The sequence below is a fragment of the Cyprinus carpio genome, chromosome B10 (genome assembly GCF_018340385.1).
Source record: "Cyprinus carpio isolate SPL01 chromosome B10, ASM1834038v1, whole genome shotgun sequence".
Classification (NCBI taxonomy): Eukaryota; Metazoa; Chordata; class Actinopteri; order Cypriniformes; family Cyprinidae; genus Cyprinus; species Cyprinus carpio.
The window spans coordinates 10524281-10543840 of record NC_056606.1 but is presented as its reverse complement, the minus strand read 5'-3'; the positions used below and the strand labels follow the sequence as shown (position 1 = coordinate 10543840).

Here is a 19560-nt window from a genome sequence, read left to right as displayed (position 1 = left end):
GAAACCGGTTTTGAGAATGAGAACTCTTCGAAACTCTTTCCGTGCACGCTCTTTGAGAGTGCGCGCGCGAAAGAGAGCGGGAGCGAGCGGGAGAGACAGGTGAGGTAGTACGGAAAGCCCTTATATGGGCACGGTTTGTGCGCGTATTATTCAAATTACTATCTACGAGTACGCGTTTAACAATACTTCAAGAAACAGGGTATGTACAAACTTATTTGCGTCCGGACCTGTTGTGAATCTTCCTGTAAATGTGCGTGTTTTTGAGCTCGTAAATACACAAATTGTTTAAAATATTTAGTGAATGACGCTCACTGGAAGTTGTCTAGAGAGCTATTATAGTTGTAATGAGTCCCTGAACAACGAAAAACAAACAAATTCGCTTATTCATAATGCAGCAATATACATAACGTGCTTAGAAATGGCGTTTGTAACATCAATACACAAAGAAAAACGAGCAAGAGATTTTAGTGAAACCTTTCCGACAAGAAAATTAAATCATAATCACAGCAAAATAATTCCAAATCAAAATAATGATTCATATGCTTCATCATAACCTATTTTACATCACAAGCACGTTTGATTTGACTGAATTTTACACACCTACTGACAAAAGTGCACCAGAACTTGTTTTTGAGTCCCCAGGCTGAATTTGAAAGCATCAGAGAAGCTATGAGTCATGGTTGTATCAGACCCTCACCTGCAGCAAACCTCCGCAACTCTCGATAAAGGTAAACACAACAGTAATGCACAAATCTGTCAAGGGTGATAAATGCTCAGTAGAATTTTTTCCCCTCATGGTTAAATTCTAATGGTAAGTCTTCCAAGTGACCACATAAAAGCAGATTGCTGGGCACCCTGCTGCAATCCTGCCTGCGTTCACAGTGCTCTGGAGGAAATACAGCTAAATAGAAGTAGTAATTGATCCATGCATTATTCATGGAGGTGTCCCTGAGGAGGAAGGGAAGAGGAAGGCAGGGTCAGAGAACGCACCTCTGCATGCTGCTCCTCATTACATTTGCCATCTGGGCTCAGTGTTTAGACCAGGGCTTCCCTTCCTGATCTCACCCTACACACATACACACACAGGCTGCTAGTATAATGCATACAGAAACAAGTCTCTACTTGCACACTGGCAAGCAAATATACGCTCACAGACACAACTGTGTTCCCTTACAAGCCTCTATGATCTCTCAGATGATGATTTTGATCCAACATGGCATCTTCTTAAAGCTTCTCGCTCTGTATGCTGTGTGCATTCAAACCTGACATCATTCACACTATCTGAACTCTTCCCTCAGGCCTTCAGCTCTGCCCCGAAGCCTCCTGAACACATCTCCAGACTCTCCCCAGATTGCACCACTTAAACTGATCGTTAAGGTCTTTGGTGTATGAGATTGCAAGATTTCAAGACCTGTTTTATACTGCTCTCTGGTGGATGTAGGAGAAGCTGCATCCACAACGCAAATGAAACCTGAGTCAGCAGCCTTGCTTATGAGACTATGTGCACTGATTACCTAAAAAACAAATTAAGGTTCGTTATTGGCATTGATGGTTCCATAAAGAACCTGTAACATCCATAGAACCTTTATATAGCACAAACGGTTCTTCACACAAAAAGACTGTTCTTTTAAGAATTGTTCACTGAATGATGTTTGTGGTACCCATTCTATTGCCTTTTTGAAACTTTATTTTATATAGAGTGTGGTGTGTTACTTTTATATATTTCTTTTAACACTTAAAATTAGGTAGATACTTAATTTGGTTATCTTGTAATACATGATCACAGAAATTGCAACTTCAACTCTTAAAAAAAATTAAATTACTTAAAAAAGTTAAAAAAGCACAAATACACAAAATAAAGTTAATGTGCTAAGATTTTCTGATTGGTGTAAAATTATTATCCTGAGTAACAATCATCTTTCTGAAAAAAAATTTACAGGGTTATGATTAGGCAATTTAATAAACAGAAAAGGATATATACTGAATTGGTGTAAATAACACACCAAACTGGTGTACACTTGAAAAAAATAAAAAATAAATCAAAGTATGGCACAAAGTATAAAGGAATTTTCTGTATTGATTTTTTACAGGTGTTCTGTGTTTTATATTTTGAATTTTGCACTGCACTGCCTTGTGTTTTAGGGTTAATAGAAATGTCTGTAAAGTTAATGAATAATGTTCTATAGCAGAAAATTACGTTTTTTTTTCACAGTGTAAAAACAATTCTCATTCATAAATTACTAGTAAAGCTCACAATAATTACAAAGAAATGGCAAGTAACATGCTGAATTAAACATTACATTTTTAAGTAAGACTTAAATAGTATTTTCATGCAACACACTCCAATAATCTTCACAACAACAACAACAAAAAAACTCTTAGAACTTAAGAAAAACATTTATTACAGTGTATGATAATTCTAAAATTAATAGTGCTGCTGTCAAAAAAGGCAAACGAGAGACAAGCCTAATAAAATGTAAACTGTTATGGTCATAATACAATTTGTAATTAAAAGAAAATCTATTAAATTATGCAAATAATAGCATTTTCGCTATAGTTATCTCATACTTATGGACTGTATAGCCTCTTACAAAAACACACACTCAGTATTTATCCTAATGTCCTCCATTATCCTTCCCTGCGAGGCCCTGGTAACATCACCATTGATTTCACTTTTATCTCATTCCCACACATTCTCTTCTCTCCTTTATTCCCTCATTCTTCTCATCACACCTTCTTGTTCTCATTAGGATGTAAAGAGACATTATTTTTTATCAGACCCCAAGAAGGAAGAACAAAGAGAGAAACAGAAAGAGTCTGCTAAGACATTCTGGTGATGTTCAGCGTCCACTACACCGATAAAGGAAGGAACAAAACAAATGTCAGAGCTCTCTGGACTTGAGCTACACTGAAAGGCCACGACTCCCCCTAGTGGCTGAACTGAACACTAGCGGGATTTTTCCAATAGGGGGCGGTGGTAAGTAGAAACTGTATTCGAGCAAACAGAGAGCGAAAGAGGGCGAGTTTCCACGAAACCCATCTCCATAGGAACTGTGGTTAAGATAAAAGTGATAATAATGCTACAAGATATATATGTATGCAAATACCCCAGAGCTAATTTAACTATAAATAGCAATACATGATAATATTGCCATGTAAACAAAACAGTAGTTGTCAGAATTACTATGCTCTCAATTGATACTCGTCCCATCTCCACTCAGCTATGAGTCACTATCAGTTGACAGTTTGAATTACTTGACTTGGGACTCTAAACAATTATAGGGATTGGTCTAATAAGACCTCCTCGCTGAACCCTCTGCCCCACCACCCAAACATTGAGGTGACATTCAAGTCTCTGCTCAGGAAAAAGCACAGTGAGAAACAAAAAATTATTCTTGTACTGCCATGGCGAAGATATTTATAGGAAGTTTGCATTTGCACACAACATCAGAAATAAACATCTGAGTTTCTCATGCTCTCTGAGACAGTGACCGGTGGAGTGTGTGAAATGTCTCACTGGAGCATAAGAGTATGCGATATGTGGATGTGTATATTGGTTTATGCTTGTGGAGGAATATAAAGTAGAGATTTATTTGTATGTATGAATGTGTTTGGATTAGATTCCAGGAAATGCTCAGGGCTGGTGTTCTGTGGTTTACGGTAGAACCTGTCTGACCAGTACTGGTACGTTACAACCCTCCGCCCTGTGAGAACGGTGGCAAATAATGCTTTAGTGAACAGTTTCACATACTCATAAACTAGGAAGTGTAGATCCATTTGTACACACTTGTACATGCTCATTTGTGTATGAATCATATCAGGAATTTTTTTCTGACTGAAACCTGTGACATGCAACTCGTATGATTCCTAAACAGGACACTCCCTCTTCTCTTTCTCTATGTTTGTGATAATGTGGCTAGACAAACATTAATGAAAAATTGCCCTTAAGTGGAATCACTTCCCTGGAAACTATATAGTACAAAAGAACTAAAGAGCAGTTCCTAAGAAAATACTTCGCCTTTTTGCAATAGAGATGCATGCAGGGGCGCTGGACTGGGGGTAAAACCAGTACTGATTACCAGGGCCCCAAAGGAAGAGAGGGCCCTTGAAAAGTCTGGAATATATTTTATTTTACCTGGATATTTTCATGGGGGCCCATCAAGACTGCCTATGCATAGGGCCCGGAATCTTGTGCAACGCCCCTGGATGCATGTATATTTTCTAAAACAGCGAAAAGACGTGTCAGAACAACACAGAAATAATTTGAATATTAAACAGTTGAAAAAGTTGAAAAGTTTGTTGGGTTGGTTGCAGGTTTTTAAACTGGTATACAAGAACCCTCAGGGTACCAGCCAAAAATTGACTCAATGACATGTTAACACACCATGAGCGTGAGGTGCATTTCCTGTAAAAGATTTCAAACATGTGTCCTGTGAGTTTTCTGACTTACCTTCTGTGGCTAATAGTCATGACTTTCTTGCTGTGTCAGGCACTTCTCTTAAAATGGAGGTTGTAACACTGTCATCCTTCATAAGCGTGACTCAATACCACAAGCATTTGCTCAAAACACTGAAACCCAAATACAAAAATATGTCAGCAAAGTATCATTCATTTTTTCTTGTGAGATGTGTATAGATTTTTCTGTGCACTTTCGTTTACACATTACTGATACTGTATGTATAGGGATATAATTCATCATTTTATTTTATTTGCGAAAGGCTGGCAATGTTAAGCATTGTCAGCACGTTTAATACTTACTTCTTAAACACAATTTAACACTATTAACTAACACTATTTATTATTTTTATTATTAATGACCCCTCACGTCCACATATGGGTCAAAACTAAATAAATACATGGTTGTGTATAAAATAGTAACCCATAGTAACATAGTGCTGTCAGTGTTTTTTTTTTATAGATTGTTTACAAGTACATGAATACAAAAGGCACGCTTTTCTTGAAAAGGCCCACATATGACTGCATAATGTAACTTAGGCTATATATTATTTGGAGAAGTGTCTAGGCAGTATAGCCTATCCATTTCTAAAGACCGGGACACCTTGACAATAAGTCCGAGACATGTAAAATGCGATAGCCTACAGATTGTAAATGAAAGTATGACAAATCTTTGATTTGTGATAACCAGTGACGTTACTCATACTACGATAAGATGGCGTCACGATACCCCCAGACCTCACAACAACAAACTGGATTGAACAGAAGACGAAACTCAGGAAGTCTCCGCCCATGAATAGGACGACACTCTAAAAGCTCAAATCAGCAGCTCGCTCCACATTCAAGGTGCGGCTTCACTCGACAGGTGTCTTGAGTCAGGGCATCGGCAACGGCTCTTAACGGATTTTTTACGAAACATTTAAAAAATATACATACACATATTTTTAAAATAAGTTTCTAATATTTTTGATAATTTAAGTCATTTTAACGTCGGAGGATTACGAAAACCGAGCTCATTTGGAAAAGCATTAGGCCTATAACTTTACTGAACTGCTGCTTTCAGATATAGTTTATCTTTTGTTCATTGTGAGAAGATGGCAAATAAAGGACTGCAGCTCCTGGGATTTACTCTGTCGCTTCTGGGGTTGATTGGGCTCATTGTTGGCACAATTTTACCCCAATGGAAGATGTCTGCCTACGTTGGAGATAATATAATCACAGCGATAGCGATGTATCAAGGGCTTTGGATGTCTTGCGCTTTCCAGAGCACCGGACAAATGCAGTGCAAGGTGTACGACTCCATCTTACAACTCGATAGTAAGTAACGTTAGCCTACAAACCGCCTTTGCCTTTTTTTTTTTTAATTTTTTTTTTAACAAAGGGTAACTTTAGCCTATATTATTAACAATACTGCTAGATTTCTTTAAAAAGTACTTTAATTTGCACTGGACTGTTTGTTTATGTTAGTTGTGGTTTAAAACTCACGAAAGCTGTTGCTTAGTGAAGCTCTGCACCTGTAAGCGCGCATGCGCGCACTATTGAACGTACTGGCATATGATCAATTGACACTCTGATGATAATTATAGGAGTATTTTGGCTTCAAATGGTGCCAAACTACTGATATAATTTATTTGTGTCCTGTCATAGCTAGGTTATTAATTGTGAAATGAAAACTTTAAAATCAATTTGTTGAAAAACATGGAAATCATATTAAAACAATTTATTTTAAAAATTAATTGTCAAATATAAGGTGCAAATCAGATTTCAAACTGTTGTGGTGATGCTTGTCTTATCCGTAGCTACATGAAAGCTAGGACGTTACCACACCCTTGAGCCATTTCGCGGAAACTCCTCTAGTGTTACAATAATAAGGACAAGCACCTGTTGTTCCTCAAGTTCCCTAAAAAAAAAAAAGTTTTTGTATTGTTTGGTGTATAAAAAAAAAAAAAAAAAAGTTAAAGTAAATAACAAATGCACGCTCACTCATACTGGCTGTGATTACATAAAATGTGTATGAATACTATCTCTCACATTCCAGCAGTGCTGGAGGTTACATAATGATTTTTGCTTTGACTTCTGTAACGTTTTGGGTCAAAGGAAACTTAAAGGTGGTAAAAAGGACAGCCGTCCTTCAGGAATGTGTAAACGATGTATGTGGACATTTTCAAGCCAGAGTTGCCAAAATAGGAGATTAAACATGATAATAAGCACAAAATATAAACCTTTTTACCATTTGAGTGAACTTTCTGACCGAGACAATGCTAGTTTAGTGTTGGGTGATACAGCTGGGTTACGCTTTTACTCAAAGTAATGATTATACGGGCGTGACTCCCACCCTTCCTCCGCTTGGGGAAACTCGGTGCTCCTGTATCAGGTGGGGGAGTCAGGCATTGTCTTTGAATGACTTGTGTATTTTACCAACAGCTTATCAAAACACAACCAAAAGGGGACTCCTTTGTGAGAGCACCTAAACACAGACAATGAAGCTTTTTATACTCAAATAGTGCCTTTTTAGAATAACAGTAGAGGCATTTGCTCTTTATTTGATGTTTATTCCCCTTATTTCATCGCATCTTTACTCTTAACACCTGAGATTGATGGAAAAGGCTCACTTCAGTGTTTATGGCTGTGTGTTTATACACACTAAAGTCATTTAGCCAATTACCATATCAGTAATTTGATTTAGCTTGTGTAAAACAGACTCTTATCAGAGAGTGTATGCACACAAAAGTTTGATATAGCCTATTTAATATATTGCTGTAATATTGCTGTTATGGATAAACCACGAGATATAATAGGGAACAAGCAAAGTGAGAGAAAAAAACAAACAAGATTATCTAACAGCCCTAGGCAACCATTTTGTATATCCTGTAAGATTTTAATGTACATTTCATTTCAGGTGATGCTCACCTAGTAAAGTGATTTCTTTCTAAATTCATCTTGTTACTAAAAGTGAAGAGTTGTAATACTTTGGAAAGCCAAACCATCCCCACAAAGCAAAAGAAAGTAGATTGTTGCAGTGATACCCAAGTTCCCAACGACTGGTTAAACCTGTTCCTTCTCTAAAGCTAAATGGCAAATCGCTGCCCACATATGTGTACAATCTCACTGCGCTCTCAAAGGAGGCTTCCGGTTGAAACCGGTCTCTGTCGCACCTGACTGCAGGTGTAGCTGGGGGAAGGGCTTTTTGTGAGTCAGAGGAAAAAAACAAAAGCCTGTAGATAATTAGGCCATTTCAAAACCCTTTAGTCTGCCTATAATCTTTCTGATTCACTATTAAAGCACCACACGTTTTGTGTGCTGAACTGAGTTTAACCATGCTAAACAATAAAGGGAATGATCTTACCTTTAGCCTATTAAAGAACATTTATTTTAAGTTTTTATATAATTTTTACAAATCACAAATGTACTGCATTGAGACCGAATTATTTACCTTTTCTCTTTGTATCTTACTCATTCTCTACCCTCCCCCTCTTCAGGTTCTCTCCAGGCAACTCGTGCCCTGATGATCGTTGGGATCCTTCTCACAGTAGCAGGACTGGGTGTGGCCAGCATGGGCATGAAGTGCACTAACTGTGGTGGTGATGACAAGGTCAAAAAGTCCCGCATTGCCATGACAGGCGGTATAGTCCTCATTGTTGGAGGTGCGTTCACTTTAATAGCATTATATTAATGCTAGTTTTGTAATGCAGTACTTTTTCATCAGCACACAAAAAATCTAGATAAGGCTTTAAATGCCAAGGTTAAAGGAATTCTTGCCAGGTTAGGAATCCGTGCTTTGTTATTGCTCCAAAAATCTGTCAGTTGACTAAAATGTTCACTCCCTCTTTGTGGACAAAAATTATCAAAAACATGCTTGGAATTTATTTTTAATAAGTAACTAATTTATCTCTTCTCTTCCATTCCTCAGCTCTCTGTAGCATTGTTGCCTGTGGCTGGTTTACAAATCAAATCGTCCGGGACTTCTATAACCCCTTCACACCAGTCAACACAAAGTAAGTTCAAATGTAGTTGCAAACCACAAACAAATTACATTTAGGCCTTTATCCATGTGCTTTACCTTATTTTATAGTTTCTTATCCTCTGTTTCCAAGAAAGACAAGGCAAAGCTCATGTTATAATATTCTATTTCTATAGGTATGAGTTTGGTGCGGCCATTTTCATCGCCTGGGCAGGTGCGTTCCTGGACATAATGGGTGGAGGCATGTTGGCTGCCTCCTGCCCAAAGGGTAAATCATCTCCCAGGTACCCCAAGTCCTCCAGACCCCCCAGCAGCAGCAAGGAGTACGTTTGATCCTTGGCAGCAGTTCACAAGCTGGAGATCATAAATCACAGAGCATCTGTAGAAGTTTCCCTAGTCAGCTGATCTCAGATCTTTTTAGATTTTAACTTCTTGTATTGTTATTGTGTTTGACCTAGAATAAAACAGACAGCTAAGATCAGTGTCCTTGGGAAATTTTTACTCGTGCTCGGATACAGCAGCCCACTTCAGAAAAAGGTCACTTCGGTTTTCTTTCTTTTGATAAGCACCAAGTCTGTTTTTTATTTTCCTTTTATAAATCCTGTTACTGATGTGAGTTTGGAAAGAGGGGGATCTTCCCCAGTATGTTCCTCATTTCATAAGACTGCCATGTTTAGTGAACATTAAAGAGAGAGGCATGCTCAGGGAAAAATCGTCACTCATACCGCTCATTAAGGCATCATCTCTATTGTAAAGCCATGTCCTGACCTCATCTGTCTTGCTTGCTTTGTGGTTCACTTTATGAATTGTCAGACACTGAGGTGCATGAAAAGAACAACTTAAATATCTCTTTTTTTTTTTTTTTTTTTTTTTTTTTTTTTTTTAAAGAGCCAAGGCCAACATGCAAATTTCTGGTTCACTTTGCTGCATAATTTCAGGCCGCTGACTGTGACATATCAGACCTTCTCTTTTCAAACAATACTTCACTTTATACAAATCATCTGAGGGAAGTTTCGCTCATTGCTATTGAAAGTAGTAGTGAAGTACTGAACTACTCAAAGAGAACTATAATGGTATCGAGTGGTATGTTGATGGAATTAGACTGAAATTGCTGGCATGCTTACAGAGCTAGACTGAAACTAGGTGGATAAACAAAAGCTTGACTTTTTTTTTTTTGGGTGAGGCTAAAGATAAAGAAACAAAAGCACTAAAATTCTCAGTTAAGTCAGTTCTTTTGGGGGGTAAATCAAAGAAATGGCTCTTATTTAAGCAAAGTTAAACTTTTTTTTTAGTTGCTTTTGTGCTTCAGCTCCTCAGTGTCCTTCCTGTTAAGCTAATGTTACAAAATCTTTCGACACTTCTTTCTTGTTTTATACACACCATTTATTGGTCAGGAGAAAAGGCTGTAGATATTTGGTCAGTTTTATCACAGCTGGTTACAATCCAAAACTCACACAAATTATTATTATTATTATATTTTTTTTTTTAAATGAGCATGTGAAATGCAAAAAGCCCTCCATCTATGTTTTTTTTTTTTTTTTTTTTTTTTTGGTCTTTGTGCTTAGACCACTTGAGGTGGGTTGCCCTCAAGTCTATTTAGGATAGTCATATTATTTGTAACCAGCTTATGCAAATATTTAACTTTTTAAAATGTTTTTGACTGTTCAGTTTGCAATATAAAAAATTTTATGTAAATAAATTTTTTAAATCAAGCCTTGTCCCGTTCTTTATGTGTGCCTAATGAAATCTGTGGCAGTTTACCCATATTAGTGATTTGCAAATACCTTGGCCTTTTGAGTCACATGGTCCTCTGACTTCTGTTTCAGCATTATTTGCTTATTCTGGTTAACACTGCAAACGTGCCTTAATGTAAATAATCCTGTAATGGGAGAATATGAGTGAAAAGAAAATAGGTCACCAAGTGGTAGCATATGCATGGGTAACAATTACAGCCATTTGTATTTCACAAATGCATAACATGAAACATTTGTTTACAAAGGGGATTTACGTTTCACCTAAATATTTGTGACAAAATGCAAGGTACTTTTCCACAATGCTCAACCTGTGGTAGTTGCTGCTCTCTATACTGCCACTCAGAGATCATTTCCTGCTAATGTGTGTCTCGTCGGTCAAACAGTGGCTAAACCTGGTGGGTGCTGTTAATTTAGACTAAGCCCGCCTAAAGAAAGTCGAAATAAAAGGCTGGTAGTCTTATTCTTTATACATGTAAATACGTATATACGTCCCAAAATGGATTTAGTAACAACAAAAGTTATAGTATACTAATTATAGAGACACCTGGTAAGTAAACACTTTGCCAACACAAATCGCGTTCACCTGAGGAAATTACATAGTAGCCTAATGCTTGATTAGAACAATTAGCGAATGTAACATTAACAAAACATAAACGCTGTCGAGATCTATAAATCACAAGATATCAAAAGTCTAACATAGCAGATGTTTTGATAATTGTGGGGCCAAGTAGCTAAAATTTTGATTGGGTGAGGTGAAGCTAGATACAACATGTTTTATGGAAATTCTTTAAACAACTCACCTTCTAATCCAGGCTTTTTCCAGACATTAAACCTGTAGATTTTGAGGCTGTTTGCAAATAGACTAATGTCTATAAACATTTGAATAAATAATGCAATAAATAATGACAATTGCTAGAGCCTTCAAGGAGAGCTTTTAATTTTTTAGGTTTTGTGGCCATCTAGTGGACAAAGATGGAACAGTTTGACACTTTGACCCACAACAGAGCAAAGCAGCTCAGCTTCACATTTGTCATTTATTATTAAGTCAAACTAATTTACACATTTATTCTTTTTTTGCATGGCCCTTTTTTTCCAGTGCTTAAATGGCTACAAAATGCAAGCAACAATAAAACAATATAAATTCGTCATATGTGCCACTGAATCATTCAGCCAACTAAATATAAGCTTGTTACATACTTCATTAAATGTAATGTATCATAGCAATAATCAAGCAAGTGCATAGCTTTTCACAGTGATAACTAATGCAACGTGCAATGTTTCATAAGGCATAAAAACATGTAAAACAGCTAGAGATGCAAATCCTTTAAAGAGTAATACTCAGCTTTGGGGAGCAAGATGCCTTAAGATTTATAAAAAAATAAAAATAAAAAATAATTAATTAAATTACTAAATAAAAGTGATCAAAGAAGTTTAGTTCTGAAACCACTGCAAGAAATGTATCATTGTTTTAACCTATACATACTTCTAGTTTCTGTAATGAAAAAGTCAGAAAAACCAGAGGAAATATCTTTTTAGTTGACATTTGAATATTGAATATTGTCATGGACAATAGGTTACAACCATGGCTCTAGGAAGCAACATACATTTCCAGAGTTTTGAGAGACAAAGTAAAACACAAGAACACTGTGCTATTCTTTTACCAAATGTCTAAATGAATAAATTGAAAGACAACATTTATAACAGCACAGGCCAGGACAGAGTGATCTACAGTGGCTGGTCTTTGCCTTTGGTCAAAAATATGTTAATCAGCCTACATATACACATTTCTTCCTCTGAGAGGCATGAGTGTCACACACAGAGCTCTGGTCTAAGAAGCTACTACACAACAAATCACCTGTGTGGCCAGTTGTAGGCTGACAGCTGCTGCCATGCGACTAGTAAACTACAGCTGAAACGCATGCGGATCTCCTGTGAATCTGATACTGGGGAGAGGTGTCTGACTTTTCTCCTGCTGAAAGTGTCCCAACTGTCCTGTGGCAGAAGGGCGCATTTCACGAATAGCTGGTCCAGAATATTACTAGAGAGGCTCAGGATGGCTCATTGCTGAGAGGGACAGGTAGCGGTCCATTGTTGTTGTTGTTCATGACGTCATCCAGATCTTCATCCTCTATGACCACTATAAAATAAAGTTCACATATCTTGCTTTAAACAGAGATGGAAATGTGGGTCATGCTTTGGTGTTCAGTTACACTGTGCACAGTTTAATTAAATCAGTATAGAACTACATTAATGAACAAGGTATAACCTTACTTAATATGTAAATATTCTATTAAATATGTTATTCCTTAAATTATTATAATTCCAATAAATTAATCTTCACTCATCATCAGAAACTCCAGTAATATTATAAAATGTTACTGAAACTCCACATTAAAAAAAAAAAAGAAAAAAAAAGTAGGGGATCTTTAGAGGAGTTTTCTAGTAGGGGATATTCTTGACTCTTCATCTATGCATTTGTACAAATTATTTTTGAAAACTGGGTATTTATAAAAATATTAAGAATTCTCTGCTTAAACATCTTGGTTGCATGGCCTTTAGCACAAGTGAAATATGAAACTGTCAACCCTGTATGATTTTGTATGAGCTGATTATTAAAAATTGTATGCTTGAAGAAATATCAGCATTAAATTGTCTTTCCAATAAACACCTTTTAATATAATAACCGTGAGCACAAGGCTAATTAAATGAGCAATAAAACTCTCAACGCTGTTATGAACCCAGTTACCTTTTAAATTTTTATATCCATACCCTACATAACTACAGACCGGTATCGGTGTTTAACCAAGTCTCTGCCTTAATCCCACAGAAATACCTCCTGGACAAGCATCCAGTCTGGCTTCAGAAGTGGACATTCAAAGACTCCCTTGTTCTAAGACTGGCAAGAGCGGCTTCCAAATCTTCAATACTTAGCCTATCTTGCTGGATCTGTCCACTGCTTTTGACATGGGTAACCAATAGATCTCAGGAAAAGGCATCTCAGGAACCGCATACCAGTGGTTTGAGTCTAACCTCTCATATAAGTCCTTCAAGGTATCTTGGAGGGGTGAGGTGTATAAGTCGCAACATCTCTAGCTACTGGGGTGCCTCAGGGCTCAGTTTTTGGACCACTTCTCTTCTCTGTCTGCATGGCATCATTAGGTTCTATCATTTAGAAACATGGCTTTTCATATCACTGCTATGCTGATGACACTCAGCTCTACCTCTCATTACATCCTGATGATCCGACGATAGCTGCTCAAGTCTCAGCATGTCTAACAGACATTTCTTGCTGGATGAAGGACTATCACCTTCAACTCAACTTGGCCAAGACAAAACTGCTTGTGGTTTCAACAAACCCATCATCTCATCACAATTTCACCATCCAGCTATAGGCGCAGCAACCATGACTCCTTTAAAGACAGCCAGAAACCTTAGAGTTGTGATTGATGATCAGCTGAATTTCTCAGACCACATTGCTAAAACTGCCCGCTCCTGCAGATTTGCTTTATACAACGTTAGGAAGATAAGGCCCTTTCTTTCGGAACGTGCTGAACAACTCCTTGTTCAAGCTCTTGTTTTGTCCAGACTGGACTACTGCAGTGCTCTCTTAGCAGGTCTTCTAGCCAATTCTGCAAGTGAACAGCGCATTATAGTGCCATCCCAAAGAGGCATAAAATCACTTTCACTCACTTTTATATTAACCTGATGGAATGACCTGCCAAACTCAATCCGACCAGCTTAGACATTAGCCATATTCAAAAACGGCTAAATACACATTCTTCATTTGTCCCACCCTCTATTCTAATACTAAGGAAAAAAGAAACACTTAACACTTAAACTCTCTATTCTACTTTGTTTCTTACTACTTGTTTTAAACCTACAGATTATGGTTTGTATTGATATACTGAAAACAAGAAGCTTTGTCAGAAATTAGTCCATGGGGGCCCTGAAATGTTGTCTCGGATAATATAAAAACCACGGCTGATTTTTCTACAAACATCCTGTTTTTAAATCAGTTATTTACCATACAAAATTACATATACATAGATATTACTGACCTCTCTTTGACCGTCCAATTTGTCCGAGTTTGGGGGCCCTCTGGCCTAACCTCCGTTGAGGGGATTCGGGTCTCAAGCAGTCTCTGTTGAACTCAACCCGCAGATGCTGCATCTGACACACCGAGTCACGAGGACTCGGTTGAAGTTGCCCCGAGTGCGGCAGGAGCTCGGGCATATCCGTTGTGTCAAACATCCCTGCAGCTGGAGTTTCTTCCCGGTTTCCAGCGGTGACGGTGTCCGCTTCCCCGCTGCTCATCAACGCCTCCTCCGCGCCCGTGTGCTCCTTCTCCCCCTTCTCCCTTCCACCGCAACAGTACAGCATTCAGAAGTGTAGCGGACGACGAAACGGACGTAGCGAGGATATAACAGTTATTTTCAGTGTGTATGTTGGCAGGTGGTTCAGTTTGCTCAATGTTAGCAGTTTGTTGTTGTCACTGCAGTGAGCTCGTGTTTCATTCCACTTCGCAATTCAGGCGGAAAACGGCAGAATTCAACTGCTCTTGACCAGCATCCCTCGGTAGTCGGTAATGACCGTCCTTGTGTTCTGTGTCTTCCAGTCAAAGGATGCAGTGCACCGGATGGCGTAAAGCACCTCTTGCTGTTGAGTATCACATTAGTCATTCACTCAAGCTGCCTGAATGACTTTGGTGTTTTTGCGACTAAACAACAAAAAACAATACCAACTAATATTTAAATCCCATTTAATCCCACAAAATCCCTAAAAAAAATTAAAAAAAATGTCTACAGGAATTCTATTGAATTATGCAACTGGAATTAATAAGAATCCTTTAAGAATCAACTGTCAGATTTTAAATGAGGTATGAAACGGCAGGCAAAAATAAATAAAACAAAAGACAAATTTGGGGTAGTTAAATAGTATGACTATGTTGGTATAGTAGGCTTATCTATCTATCTATCTATCTATCTATCTATCTATCTATCTATCTATCTATCTATCTATCTATCTATCTATCTATCTATCTATCTATCTCTAGTGAATGTAGGAATATAGTGTGTAAATATACTTTATATGGTTACATTTTAAGATGTCCTTGTCACAAATATGCAAATACTGAGTAGCCTAATATTAATTAACAAGTACTTACTCTATACGATTTGGTTAGTTGCTTGTATTATGCATAATTTTCTGTAATTATTCTAATAAGAATACTGTACATACATGCTGTACTATTATACATATACACAGTATATTTACAATAAAACATGTACCCATGGACTATGGGATCATTTGATTGCATTTATAACTATATTTTGGAAGACCTACTTGTTTTGTGTTAATGTTGGAAATGCATGTGGAAAAACACATTAGGATCCTTCATGACTGGTTCCAAATTTTAGTAGGAATTTCAATAGGACTTTCAGACTAGGGATGTTTTCTCTGTCAAACATTTCAACAGAGAAAGGAAGAGGATTTCGTGACTCAGGGATATCCCCATCCTACTCCCCCTTATGTCAAGACTCTTGTATGCTGCCTAGCTGTACTCAATCTTACAATTTAATCCTGGAACCAAACTAATAAATCCATAGTGAAAGCTGTAACTCTGCTCATCTTCAATCACAATCTGTCTCAGAGATTACTGAAGGGGACACAGCTCATCCTGTGCATCTTGGAAGTCATGCTTTCAGTAAATATATAAAGTGAAACAACTAAAGATGCTGCGTCACATGAGTCAGAATGAAAAACACAATAGGATAGAAACCAAACTGATAAGGAAGAAAGATGGGACTTATTAGTTGACATACCTTGGCAAATGCCCATGTGAACATACGTAACCTGCAAAATGCTTCAGATATTTTCTTATGATTCTGTGGCAACTGTTAAAACCGAAAGCAAAAGCTTTAAAAAAAAAAAAAGATTTCAAAAGTTGTGCAATGACTCTCATCATCATTTTAATAATTCTGTTACACTATGTTTCTGGGTCCATCCTTAATACATTGAATTTTTCATGAGTGAGAGGCACTTATGGGAAATGTTTAATGGATGCTACTGCTAACAGGATTTCTTTACCTCAGCAGAGAACCTTCAGAAGCCCTTCTAAAAAAAATAATTAAATAAATTAAATAACAGCTTTCATCTGACAAAAATTCTGAGTATGAATCTTAGTGAGGAAGGCTTCTGATTTTGTTCTGATATAGCTTGGCTATTTTCTCCCAGTGACGGGTTTTAAATTTAACATCCTGAACATTTGAAAATACTTTTAGAGATACTTTGGTGTCTGGATATTTCTAACTTGCTCTCTGAGGCTGTTTTATTGTGGGGTTTCTAATTATTCCACAATCTCAGAAAGGTGCAAAAGCTGTCACTGGCTAATATGTACTCTTTGGGTACTAATAATATGCACCTTTAAGGTACTAATATGCAGGTACTAATAATAAGGTCCTAATAATGAGGTACTAATATGCTTTTGAAAAGGTACCGCCCAAGTGACAGCTTGTGCAGGTGTGTAGGCATTCATGTCAACAGTTTCATGAAGACTTATTGTACATATTTCCATACATTAAGCACACAGCAAAATCCTGAGTGTTAAATTAACACTGCTCAGAGCATATATGGTCCCACTCTACAAGAGTGTTAAAGTAACGCTGAAGCAGAATTAAAGTTAATGAGATTATTAAGTGATTTATTAAGTTCTGATTGAGCATTAGTGATGAACACCTACTTTTGAATTTCAAAATAACGTCAAACTTTGTTATTTTGAGTAAACATCAACATCTCAACCTCTGTTAATTCTCAATAAGAACTGTTTTAGACAAATAAAAAAAAAAAGTCAAACTGATTAGTAATGTGTGAAGCTGGTAAAGCTGTTTGTGGACTTGTTAAATCAGAGATACTGAGAGATTTAATGTCTTTTTTTTTTTCAGTTGATTTCATCCAAGGCTGTGGCTGGAAGTCAGTTGTACTTGTGTTTCTCTTTTCTTCAGTGATTCTGTTTGTTAACAGCAGGTGTTCATCACTAATACTCAATCATCACTTAATTATCTCATTAACTTTAAATCTGCTTCAGTGTTACTTTATCTCTCTTGTAGAGTGGGACCATCTATGCTCTATGTCAGGAATCGCCAACCCTGCTCCTGGAGAGCTATAGTCCTGCAGACTTCAGTTCAAACCCTGCTCCAACACACCTGTCTGTAATTATCAAGTAGCCCTTAACACCTTGATAAGCTGCTTCAGGTGTGTTTGATTGGGTTGGAGCTGAAATCTGTAGGAAGGTAGCTCTCCAGGAGCAGGGTTGGAGACCACTGCACTAAGCAGTGTTAATTTAACACTTAGGATTTTACTGTGCAGTATAAAGTCAAGTTTGTGATCACAGATTTAGAAACAGCAGATGCTTAGTATTACGTTGGATCTGTCAGCACAGAGGTGAGTGAAGATTTCCTACAGAGATGTGGCCCTGATATTACTGTGCTTGATTGGCCAGCTAACATGCCTGACCTGAACCCCATATGGAATCTATGGGATATTTTCAAGAGCAAGATGAGAAACAGTTGATCCAACAATACAGACGAGCTGAAGGCTCACAGTGCATTAGCAGTGTTACAGGCTGATCGCTTCCATTCCACACCTCACTGATGCTGTGTTCAAGAAACCCAGACCAAGTATTGAGTGCAGAAATGAACATGAACTTTTTTTTTTTAACATTATTATTATTAATCTTATGAAATACTCTAATTTGAGATACTGGTGAAACCACAAAAAACCTTAAAGCAAAACTTATAAAAAATATTAATATGCATATAATTAATCTAAAATATACGTTTTTCACTTTTAAAAATATAAAAAAAATCTAGAATATGTACGGTGTGTATGTGTATATACACACATATGTATGTATGTATATGTATATATGTGTGTGTATGTATATGTGTTTCACTTTTAAAAGGTTACAAAAAAAGAAAACTTTCACAATATTCTAATTTGACACTCATAAGACATTAGCATGTTTGTGATGAAGTGATCGTGCTTTTCTACCTGTTGTCTTTTTGGGTGTGTGTGTGTTTTAGGTGTAAGCATGTCGAATCAAATGGTAGTCATGCAGCCACGGCCTGTTATGGTCTTTAGTGATTCTGATCAGTGGGGGTCTGGTATCTGTGACTGTTGTGACGACGTGCCTGAATGTAAGTAAAGCTTGGAATAAAATAAAGACGAGTAGAATTAAATTGTCACTATTTACTAACCCTCTTGTGTTATGAAGCCTATTATTATTATTATTATTATTATTATTATTATTATTATTATTATTATTATTATTGCGTCCCTCCCTATGAACAGGTTGCTTTGCTTATTGGTGTTTCGCGTGTTTCACGTGCATAAAAGCAAAGAAATACGGCGAGTGTTTATGTCTCCCCCTGCTGGATTTCTGTGGCATCGTCCCACCCATAACCATGTCCATAAGGGTCTCAATGCGCCAGCGTTATGGCATTAAGGTATGAATCGTAAATCAAAATCGGACTTTACAGCACTTTTAAAGGTGACCGGGGCTAGTTGTCACGTAATCACTTAATTTTGGCAATTTGTCATAAATGTAATGACAAAATGAGTTTCATTCTGCTATAGGCTGATGTATAATATAGCCAATATATTTTTGTGTTGATTTGCAGGGTGACATGTGTAATGACTGTTTGGTGGCCACATTCTGTAGACTCTGTGTTTGGTGTCAGATGTCACGAGAGATGAAAGCACGAGATCTACAGATCACTCTTGTTGGTGCCAGGAATTTGTAATGCGTTTGGAAACAGCTATGCTGTCGTATAAATAAGAATCTTGACGCACTGAAAAGGCAGATGTTTATTAAAATAACTCCCTAACTGAATCATTTTTATATTGCATTAAGATGCTTATAATAATGAAGATTTTTGGTAAAATTCCTGATGTAATTTGTGATAACACAAGGATGTTTAGGTTTTCTTTTTCTACATGTATTGTGTATCTTTAATGTCAGTTACTCAGTTTTTAATCAGCATCACTAATAGCATGACAAGTGTGATCAGCTAAATTAGATGTGATTGTGTTGTATATTTGTTACAATAGTGAATGTCACTGGTTAAAACATAACTATTAAAACATTTCTGTTTTTGTCTTTTAAAGCTTATTAAACAATGCAGAAATAAATACTCTTTTTCAAAATGGCTTGGGGGGAAAAACGCTACCCTCTTTGACACTTTCCTATTCCTGTCTCTGGAAAGGTGTGTGTTATTTGGATCAGGATATATGTCTAGTACAACTCCTGTGGCCTAACCCAGTGCGTGCACACACAGTGCCAGCCTTTTTTTTTTTTTTTTTTTTTCGGCACCCAGGGAACAGTTGGGGGTT

At 37.2% G+C, this 19560-nt stretch overlaps 2 protein-coding genes across 3 annotated transcripts; both read left to right on the top strand.

Annotated features, from left to right (window-relative positions):
• The first annotated feature begins 5286 nt into the window (after nucleotides 1–5286).
• LOC109072515 (claudin-7-B) lies at nucleotides 5287–10128 on the top strand. The gene is made up of 4 exons (XM_042732468.1): nucleotides 5287–5772; nucleotides 7935–8099; nucleotides 8366–8450; nucleotides 8593–10128. Exons 1-4 carry the CDS (start codon nucleotides 5550–5552, stop codon nucleotides 8747–8749), a joined length of 630 nt encoding a protein of 209 aa, XP_042588402.1. The 5' UTR covers nucleotides 5287–5549; the 3' UTR covers nucleotides 8750–10128.
• Nucleotides 10129–17422: 7294 nt separating this feature from the next.
• On the top strand, nucleotides 17423–19376 carry LOC122138603 (cornifelin homolog B-like). 2 transcript variants are annotated; one of them, XM_042732000.1, is made up of 4 exons: nucleotides 17423–17610; nucleotides 18252–18365; nucleotides 18520–18674; nucleotides 18849–19376. In XM_042732000.1, exons 2-4 carry the CDS (start codon nucleotides 18260–18262, stop codon nucleotides 18969–18971), a joined length of 384 nt encoding a protein of 127 aa, XP_042587934.1. In that variant the 5' UTR covers nucleotides 17423–17610; nucleotides 18252–18259; the 3' UTR covers nucleotides 18972–19376. The 2 variants fall into 2 exon arrangements, with proteins under 2 accessions (XP_042587934.1, XP_042587935.1); XM_042732001.1 differs by lacking the exon at nucleotides 17423–17610 and adding an exon at nucleotides 17826–17846.
• The last annotated feature ends 184 nt before the right edge of the window (nucleotides 19377–19560 follow it).

What these genes read in the sequence shown, in the direction of transcription:
- LOC109072515 (XM_042732468.1), top strand. Translation starts at nt 5,550, where the DNA reads ATGGCAAATAAAGGACTGCAGCTCCTGGGATTTACTCTGTCGCTTCTG. An exon ending in CTCCATCTTACAACTCGATA is followed by an intron (nt 5,773 to 7,934) that starts GTAAGTAACGTT and finishes CCCCCTCTTCAG; the next exon opens with GTTCTCTCCAGGCAACTCGT. An exon ending in TATAGTCCTCATTGTTGGAG is followed by an intron (nt 8,100 to 8,365) that starts GTGCGTTCACTT and finishes TCCATTCCTCAG; the next exon opens with CTCTCTGTAGCATTGTTGCC.
- LOC122138603 (XM_042732000.1), top strand. Translation starts at nt 18,260, where the DNA reads ATGTCGAATCAAATGGTAGTCATGCAGCCACGGCCTGTTATGGTCTTT. An exon ending in TTGTGACGACGTGCCTGAAT is followed by an intron (nt 18,366 to 18,519) that starts GTAAGTAAAGCT and finishes CCCTATGAACAG; the next exon opens with GTTGCTTTGCTTATTGGTGT. An exon ending in GCCAGCGTTATGGCATTAAG is followed by an intron (nt 18,675 to 18,848) that starts GTATGAATCGTA and finishes GTTGATTTGCAG; the next exon opens with GGTGACATGTGTAATGACTG.